Consider the following 10,213-nt stretch of genomic DNA (forward strand, 5'->3'; position numbering starts at 1 on the left):
TAAATGTTTAAAGGGAATATCTTTGTAATTTTAAGTCAATTTCGATGCCGTTCAAAAGGTTGGCTCGATTCACAACGGTATCTTTTAAAACTTTATCAGGTCACGTAGTTGAGATCTCGTCATAATTCTTGTTTGAAAGACGTTTAGTTTTGGCCCCTCCCCGACTGCTTCTGCAGTAGTAATGTGCCATTAATTGTAAAAGAAGAACCATTATTGAAATAAATCAGTTTTGGAAGAGAAAAACATGGAAAACTATCTATTTCATTTAAGATGACAAAGTTGTTAAGGATTTCGTTGTTGTTGGACCTTCCACTTGAAATAGAATGAACAGTCTCTTTAATTGACGAGTTGTTTACCTGATAATAAATACAGTGATTAACCAGAATAAAATACCGAGTAGGATTCCTCCAATTACTGCCGGAACAACCATATATATCTTAGCAGCAACCTAAACAATACTATTAGAATAGATTGGAATAGAATAGAATAGAATAGAATAGAACAGAACAGAACAGAACAGAACAGAACAGAATAGTATACAATAGAACAAAATAAATTACAATAGAATAGACTAGAAAAGAATAGAATAAAATAGAATAGAATAGAATAGAATAGAAAAGAATAGAATAAAATAGAATAAAATAGAATAGAATAGAGTCGAATCGAATCGAATAAAATAAAATAGATTTAAATAGAATAGAATAAAAGAAGTTAAAGGAATGGACCAATTTTTGTTTATCTTTAACTTTATAATTATCTGTTAACAATTTCCGATCTATGAGTGAGAAAGAAAACCCCTGTATATATATGTACATTGAACATGTTTAAGAAAGTTTAAACCACGTTTGGAAAAAGACAAGAAAAAAATGCAGCAAAAAAACTTTGCACACCTTTTTGCTATCCAAAAATGTATACAATGGTATACATAAGGATCACAATAAGGAAATAAACAGAAGTTCCTGGGACCCCTCCTCTTTTATCATGAACAGATAACAGTCCCTTTAAATATGTACATAAACAGGAAGCAGTCCCTTTAAATATGTATATAAACAGGAAGCAGTCCCTTTAAATATGTATATAAACAGGAAGCAGTCCCTTTAAATATGTAAATAAAAAGGAAGCAGTCCCTTTAAATATGTTAATAAACAGGAAACAGTCCCTTTAAATAAGTAAATAAACAGGAAGCAGTCCCTTTAAATAAGTTTACCTTCTCCAAGAATGCTGTTCTTGCATTCCAAGGTCGAGGAATTTCTGTAAGTCCGTTAAACTAGACAAATAAACAAATCATAATGACAATTAGACAAATATACAGATCATTCTAGACAACTAGACAACTTGATGGACAAATAAACAAATCATTATTGACAATTAAACAAATATACAGATCATTCTAGACAACTAGACAACATGATAGACAAATAAACAAATCATAATTAACAAATAGACAAATGACAAATCATAGCAGACAGCTGGACAAATCATAATAGACAAAGACAATTAGATACATATACAAATCATAGGAGACAGTTGGACAAATCATATTAGACAACTGGACAAAGCATAGGAAACACATGGACAAATCATATTTGGCAACTGGACAAATCATAGTTGACAGCCGTACAAATCATAGTAGACAACTGGACAAATCATAGTAGACAACTGGACAAATCATAGTAGACAATCATGGAAAAATCATCTTAGACGCATAGACAAATGGACACATAATTACTGACTACTTGACAAATTTAAAACTCATTCTACACAAATAAACAAATCATTCTAGACGAACAGAAAAGACTAGAACAAAATCAGTAAAAATGAATAAAAAAACTTCAAAATAACAAATACTGGTAAATTTCCAAGTTACGTGAAGATGTTGCGTAACTATACCTGTAATCCTGAATAGTTCTGTGGAACCTTGATAAACCCTGTAACGATATCATATTCATAATATTCATATTCGTCCTCCACTAGACCTGCCAGCACATCCCCACCAACCTCATCCTCAGCCTCCAGTCCGTAATCAACGAGGTCGGAGTAATCGTAATCATCCTCTTCAGCCTCAACAACACTAAAACAGAGTTATGAGGTCATGAGGTTGAAAATTTTGAATTGTAAACGTAATTTAAAGTGACCCTCTAGTAGCAAAAAATAATTGGTATGTCAAATTCACAACGGTAGGCTTTTCTGGCCTGAAAAAAAATGTTCAATTCTATAAATTTCGTCTTTGCTTTTAACAGCAAAAACTGCTCAAGTTAGTTTTGTAGACAATCTGCAGAAGAAATTAAACACAAACAAACTGATATCTAATTCATATAATTATTCGACAAAGCTTTTAAGGGTATCCTTGTGAATAGGACATGGCACCCTTTCAATAGCGGGTCCCTTTAAATTACGTTTACAGTCCCTTTAAGAGTGAATATAAAAATTTCTCGGTGGATTTGGACCTTAACAAACTTATCTTCACAGCTTTAAAATATGATATTAAAGGAAGAGTTCGTAAAAAATGCAGGGGAGAGATAATTATGAATTAAGTACCTTATTATTCGGTAATATTTTCATTTCTATCTGATGTTAAGTCTTTGCCACAAACTTTGATGTCCATTCCCTTTTTCTTCGCAACCTGGTGGTGTAAACCTTTGATATTTCAAACTTAAATTAAATGTCCAACAGAGTTTATACTTTGAAATATCTAAGGTCTACGACATTGGGTTGCAAAGATAGAGGTATTAAAATATCAGAGTTGGTTGGGAAAACGTAATTCCTTTGACGTTTTTAAATAAATAATAAATGAATTTACCCTCCGCTCTTAGAATCCAGATCAAGTACAAGTTCAGTTTCAGATTTAATCTCAGTTTCAGATTTAATCTCAGTTTCAGATTTAATCTCAGTTTCAGATTTAATCTTAGTTTCAGATTTAGAGCTAATTCCAGATAAAAGTTCAGTTTCGTCTTGTTGTGTGTGTAGATGATCTAACTTATTTGCATCTGTTGCTTTCAAACCTTGATCTAATATCAGGTTATCCTTATTTTCAGACCCTTCGTTGTCACTAGAATCAATTTTTTCACTATGAGAATCACTTCCTTCTGGATTTCCCTTTCTTTGCAGATTATCAATTTTTGCATCTTTAATTCGCTCCAAGCCTAGGATTTCACTCAGTCGGTTTCCCAATTCCTCGCTTATTTCCGGGTCTAAAGTAGATATTTCCGGATCTAAAGTGGATATTTCCGGATCTAAAGTGGATATTTCCGGATCTAAAGTGGATATTTCCGGATCTAAACTAAAAACTTTAGAATATAATGAAGATTGGTCTAGATGTATTGTGGATGTTTCTGACAAAGTCTCTGTAGGGAAAGAATTAAGATTTTCGTCAGAATTCATATTTTTCAATGTTGCCGGACCGAGAACTAGATCAAGGAGTGTTTTTCTTTCTTCCTTCTCCTGATCATGCTTATGTAAATCTTCAAGGTTCAAGTCTAATTTCTCTAGATTTAAGCTCGAACTAGGTTCAAATTTCTCCAGGTTTGAGCCAGAACTAGGTTCAGATTTCTCTAGGTTTAAGCTCGAACTAGGTTTAGATTTCTCCAGGTTTGAGCTAGAACTGATGACCGTTGCTGCGTCATTAGGGGTCAGAACTGGGACAGGGATGGATCTAGCCTGACGAGCAATGCGACCCATTTTTTGAACCATTATTCACTTTTAATTCATTGAGCTCCAGGTATCCTGAAATGAAATTGAACTTCAGAAAACACATAATTTAACTATAACGATTTTACAAGCTCAAGTCCCCCCCCCTCCTCCCCATAACTTGAACCCTTTGCACCCTTGCTAGGTGAGAAAAATGCGTAACCAACAATTTATATTATGAGATTGGTCCGGGAGGGGGGGGATATAATCAGAGGAATGGGATTTTGTGCTAATGGTTTTCTATAAATAATTGCTTTATTAGAAAGAAATAAAGTTTCTTGTTTATGATTTGTGAAAATTTTACTTTCCATTCCTCCAAATAAAAATTGCGCTTTGGATTGTTAAAAATTAGGCAACATTCAAGTTATTTTTTTTGTTTTTCTGTAAAATTTAAACAAAAAATGGGAGAGCAATTAAAACTAAATTTTTGAACTGAATCTTGTTGTGACAGTACTGTACAGAGTACACTGATGGTGAGTGGTGACTGCGTATGCTGTTGTGTACAAATGAGTGTGGTGCAGTATGTTCAGAACTACTGCGTTGTGAACTATTGAAATATCTTTACTTTTGGATATTTAAATTATTGAAAATTTAAAACTATTGAATATTCGAACTATTGAATATTTTAACTATTGAATATTTGAACTATCGGATATTTGAACTATTAAATATTTAAACTATTGAATATTTGAACTATTGAATATGTGAACATATCGAATATGTGAACATATTGAATATTTGAACTATTGAATATTTGAACTATTGAATATTTATATTGTTGAACATTTGAATTGTTGAATATTTAAATTGATGAATATTTGAATTATTGAATATTTGAATTATTGAATATTTCAACTATTGAATATTTAAACTATTGAATATTTGAATTTTTGAACTATTGACTTTTTGAACTATTATATTTGAACTTTTGAATATTTGAACTATTGAATATTTGAACTATTGAATATTTGAACTATTGAATATTTGGACATATTGAATATTTGGACTATTGAATATTTGAACTATTAAATATTTGGACTATTGAATATTTGAACTATTGAATATTTAAAATATTGAATATTTGAACATATTGAATATTTGATCTATTGAATATTTGAACTATTGAATATTTGAACTATTGAATATTTGAACTATTGAATATTTGAACTATTGAATATTTGAACAATTGAATATTTGAACATATTGAATATTTGGACTATTGAATATTTGAACTATTAAATATTTGGACTATTGAATATTTGAACTATTGAATATTTAAAATATTGGATATTTGAACTATTGAATATTTGAACTATTGAATATTTGAAATATTGGATATTTGTACTATTAAATATTTGTGCTATTAGATATTTGTACTATTGAATATTTGAACTTTTTGAAATTAAATTGATCACATTCTTATTTTTTTAAGCAAATCCATTTTTTAAGAAGATTAATTACTTGATACTTCAAGGTCATTTCTATTTTTCCACTAAGGATTATGATATGAAAACGTAGGGTAGCGTCAGTTTTATTGAATACACTAAATTAAGGCTATGGAGTACTTATTGGTAGGATGGGGTGAGCGGGGGAAGGCAGGCGGCCATGAACCACGACTTATCCTCTTCCGTACCACATATATGTAAGTACGTATGAAGGGTAGGACGGTAAAGGTAAGTACGTAGGAAGGGTAGGACGGTAAAGGTTAGTACGTAGGAAGGGTAGGACGGTAAAGGTAAGTACATAGGAAGGGTAGGACGGTAAAGGTAAGTACGTAGGAAGGGTAGGACGGTAAAGGTAAGTACGTAGGAAGGGAAGGACGGTAAAGGTAAGTACGTAGAAAGGTTAGGACGGTTAAGGTAAGTGTAGGTAGGGTAGGACAGTAAAGGTAAGTACGTAGGAAGGGTAGGATTGTAAAGGTAAGTACGTAGGAAGGGTAGGACGGTAAAGGTAAGTACATAGGAAGGGTAGGACGGTAACGGTAAGTATAACGTAGGAAGGGTAGGACGATAAAGGTAAGTAGGTAGGAAGGGTAGCACGGTGAAGGTAAGTATAACGTAGGAAGGGTAGGACGGTAAAGGAAAGTACGTAGGAAGGGAAGGACGGTAAAGGTAAGTACGTAGGAAGGGTAGGATGGAAATAATATCCTAGAGCAATTTTTTTTTAATTTACTGATATATCGTTTATTTGCATGCGTGAGCTTGTGCCCACACCCCTTAATTAAAATAAATTATTAAAGCTTAAAAAAAGATGCATAACAATACCAAAATTTTAGCTTACAGAGATCATCCTATCACATAATGTTATAAAACAAATTTAAAAGTTTTTAGTTTTTAAGGAATCGTCATATTATTCACATATTGAGAGTTGAGAGGTAAACGATCCACAATTTTCGGTTATACTTCTCGACCCATCAAATGCCAAATCTTGTGCAGGGTTACCTACAAAGGACGAGACAATACAGACGACCTAAAGCTTTATGAATACGATGATTTTAAGGTTGAAAAGTCTTCTGTCCTGAATTTTGTCGTTTAATAACTTATTTTTCCAAAGAACGAACCTAACTTTAAGTTTAAGGGAATCATGAATATAAGGAAACAGGCGGTATATAAATTTCTTTCCGTCCTCTCAGAAATCTCGTCCTTTGTGGATAACCCTGTATATAAAGTTAGATCATCAAAACTTAAAGAATATACCAGTGTGTATTACTGTGTTATATTTGTTAACTATAGCCTGCCAAACCATAACACTTGAGAGAAATATGTTTAAAATGTAACAATCCCCCCCCCTCCACAACATACATATTAATCTTTTCTGTTTATTGCTTTTTTCAGCCAAATAGATTGTCAAGTAAAATAGATGGCAACGTAGAATTTGTACACTCTCAGTACAACTGTATTCTGATGTCACAAGTGTCAATTCAGTTTTTGTGTCCGACAAAATTATCAATATTAGTGATAATTTTAGATCTAAGCGCTTATCTTACAGACAAAAGTTTAATTCTTTGTGCTCTTAATTTTCTGTTTTTACACTTTTTTATTTAATCTTGGAAAACATGTCGACTAATGTCTTTGTTATATTTGACACTTGTGACGTCATGCATAATTGGTTCTTTTCTCTGTTGCCACCTATTGTACTTGATAATCTATTTGTTCTTCAGCTAAAGTTTAACAAAAGTGAATTGGCACTGAAAATTATACAATCCGTGAATCCCCTAGAGCTTAACAGTTTGCGCTAAACATGCTTCAAGTTCATATTCTATGCTGTTCTATAATGCATTGAATTATTGACTTTCAAAAAACATATTCATTTCAACCAACATATTCATTTTAACCAATTCAAATTCCTTATTAGTTAAACCAATTCTTATCTATTTCAACCAATTCATATTTATTTCAACCAATTCATATTTATTTCAACCAATTCATANTTTCTTTCGAAAAAATTGCGCAAAAGTTTTTTTTAGTGCGATGGGTTTTCGACAAGGCTATCATATTCGGCCTTGTTAACAAAATATGAGATTTTAGCATAAACAAATATTCTTAAAGGGGGTGTTCATGAAAAATGAAAGGGGGGAATTGGCTTAATGCGAAAAAAAGTGCTTTTGATCGCTACTAATCTTACTTCTATCTGTGGCGTCTATAATGAGAAAATTGTTAAAAACGACTCACAGCGAAGAACGCAGCGTCCATACAAATTCAGAAAGATGCAACGTTCAACTCGGATCGTAAACAAATCAATTTAATTCCGAACAAATCATTCAGATATTACAATGGAAATTATGAAAATGTCGTCTTCATTATCAAAAATCCTCGAAACAGGAAATTTTTTTTTAAAAGTAACTCTCAGATCATGAAAAATACAAAATATTATGAAATATCAACTATTGCTGTAATAAGAAGCGTCCTTCCCGCGCGCTTCACGACAATTAACAAAAGTACCTTGTCCACCGTCACCAAAGCAATATTGACGTTATTTTACCTGTTAATAAAAATGTATAACTTAAAAGTATAAACATGTTGATTTATCAGAAGATTAAAAAGCGAAGATGTCTTCCTGGTTGTTCTTCAGGGTAATAGGTAATTTCCTAGAGAACGATTTTAGGACTAAAATTTAAAAAAAATGCCCCCAATTAAAATTTCTTTTTCAAATTCTACTAACACATTTGCCCCAATTTGGTAAATTTAAAAAAATGCCCCCAATTAAAATAAAATTTCAAATTCCACTAACACATTTGCCCCATTTGCCCCCAATTATAAAAAAATGCCCCCAATTACAAAAAATGCCCCCAATTATAAAACATTTTTCAAATTTCAGAAGTAAGAAAAGGACAAGATGAAAGATGAGAATACGAAGAAGGATAAGGATAAGAAGAAAGATAAGAGTACTATGTATGATAAGGTTCAGAAGAAAGATGATAATACGAAGTAGGATAAGGTTAAGAAGTAGGATAAGGATAAGAATTAGGATAAGGACAAGAATAGATGGGAATACGAAGAAGGATAAATATAAGGAAAAGAAGTAAAATAAGTATAAGAAGTTAGTCAATGATAAGAAGGATAAGGATAAGAAGAAGGATAAGGATAAGAAGTAGGATAAGGATAAGAAGTAGGACAAGGATAAGATGTAGGATAAGGAGAAGAAGTAGGATAGGGAGATAAAGTAGGATAAGGAAAAAAAGTAAGTCAAAAGTAAAAATCTTATAATAAAAGGGGAAAAGGGTAAAACGATCTTAAAATAAAAAAGTAAAAGATCTTATAATAAAAGAGTAAAAAGATCTTATAATAAAAGAGTAAAAATATCTTATAATAAAAAGTAAAAAGATCTTATAATAAAAGATCTTATAAAAAGTAAAAAGATCTTATAATAAAAGAGTAAAAAGATCTTATAATAAAAGAGTAAAAATATCTTCTAGTAAAAGAGTAAAAATATCTTATAATAAAAGAGTAAAAAGATCTTATAAGAGAGTAAAAAGATCTTATAATAAAAGAGTAAAAATATCTTATAATAAAAAGTAAAAAGATCTTATAATAAAAGATCTTATAAAAGAGTAAAAAATCTTATAATAAAAGAGTAAAAAGATCTTATAATAAAAGAGTAAAAATATTTTATAGTTAAAGAGTAAAAATATCTTATAATAAAAGAGTAAAAATATCCATAATAAAAGAGTAAAAAGATCTTATAATAAAAGAGTAAAAATATCTTATAATAAAAACATTTGTTTTTTCTTCAAAACATCAAACTTACATTTTAAATTCTTAATATCTTGCTTCGAAAAAGGAGACAGATACTCGCCAGTTAAATGTTTTGAAGATACGTTGTATAAAACTATGAGCTTTATACTTCGGCACAAAATGATCCACAGATATCTTATAAAATAATGTATTTTTTTTTATTTTTAGATTAAATACAAACAAAAACATTATCATGAATTACACAAAAAGAAACTAAGCACTCAAACTATATGATTGTCTAATTTTTATATCTATTTAACCTAAAATGGTGAAAAGCTTTGACTTTTAGACCAAGCAGATCACTTCTTTTGAAATATCAAAGGCCAGTGATATAAGATATAAGGGCACAGTCACAGTAAAGTTAAAGGCAGATGCAGTTCTTTAAATAATAAAAATACTATAATCTCACAATTTTAGCCTAAAAGAGTTGTTTAACATGAATAATCTGAACTCTACTTATTTGTCATTTGGGTGAACAAAAACCTAATCTAAATGAGACAAAAACCTAATCTAAATGAGACAAAAATATTTGATGTTCAATCCAAGGTTTTCAAAGTCTCAGAGAAAATATATAATTTAAGAAAGAAAAGAAAATTATGAAATTTTAAACTGCACTCTAAAAAATAAAATAAAAAAATTTATATAAATCTTTCACAAGGTTAAAATGGACGAACTATACATTAACAAAATTCAGATACTTATGTTGATAAAGCTAATAAATCTAAATTTAGTATACCTTAAATTAAGCTACAGGGTGTCCCAAAAAACATGGGAATTCAGTGACGAATTCGATATCGTCTTTGTTATGAATTAGCATTGTAATACCTAATTTCAAAAGCCATAATATTATTATGTCNGCCTAACCTAACCCTAAAATAATAAAAATAAATAATAATAATTTTGCAGCAATTATGTACAAAATTGATGGGGGGTCCAAGAATCGTTCTCTATGATAGACCCGGGTATTAAGTACCGTTGTGAATGCAACTATTTTATGCGGGATCAATTGAAATTACGTTGACAATCCTTTTAATATGATTATTGAGTCAACAAACATTTAAAAAAAATCCCAGTTTATTAAATTATTCCTTGAATTCTCAAAACAATTTAATAAGATACAATTTTCACGACATTTGCTAAACATCTCCTAAAATTAATTGTATGCTCAAAATAAATTGTATTACCTATGTTATTCTTCTGCAAGAATAAAATTACGACCCGGCATTGAAATCACAAGGTTAACACTATTCAACGGTCAGACGTTGACTGGTTAACCAATTCATATTTATTTC

The 10,213-nt window shown here is 30.6% G+C and overlaps 1 protein-coding gene across 2 annotated transcripts in view; it reads right to left on the reverse strand.

Annotated features, from left to right (window-relative positions):
• The window catches only part of LOC111712073 (uncharacterized), a 14,981-nt gene extending 4,793 nt beyond the window's left edge, over positions 1 to 10,188 (reverse strand). The window contains exons 1-6 of one of the 2 annotated variants that reach the window (XM_023486583.1): positions 10,106 to 10,188; positions 2,905 to 3,723; positions 2,801 to 2,868; positions 1,891 to 2,071; positions 1,208 to 1,267; positions 357 to 448 (exon numbers count right to left, since the gene is read on the reverse strand). In XM_023486583.1, the coding sequence (XP_023342351.1) occupies positions 357 to 448; positions 1,208 to 1,267; positions 1,891 to 2,071; positions 2,801 to 2,868; positions 2,905 to 3,690 (1,187 nt within the window). In that variant the 5' untranslated portion in view covers positions 3,691 to 3,723; positions 10,106 to 10,188. Of the gene's footprint in view, positions 1 to 356; positions 449 to 1,207; positions 1,268 to 1,890; positions 2,072 to 2,800; positions 3,724 to 10,105 lie in introns of both variants that reach the window. The other variant, XM_023486582.1, reaches the window with a different exon arrangement.
• Between the last annotated feature and the right edge of the window lie 25 nt (positions 10,189 to 10,213).

This window comes from Eurytemora carolleeae, unplaced genomic scaffold, assembly GCF_000591075.1.
Source record: "Eurytemora carolleeae unplaced genomic scaffold, Eaff_2.0 scaffold1223, whole genome shotgun sequence".
In the NCBI taxonomy this organism is placed as follows: domain Eukaryota; kingdom Metazoa; phylum Arthropoda; class Copepoda; order Calanoida; family Temoridae; genus Eurytemora; species Eurytemora carolleeae.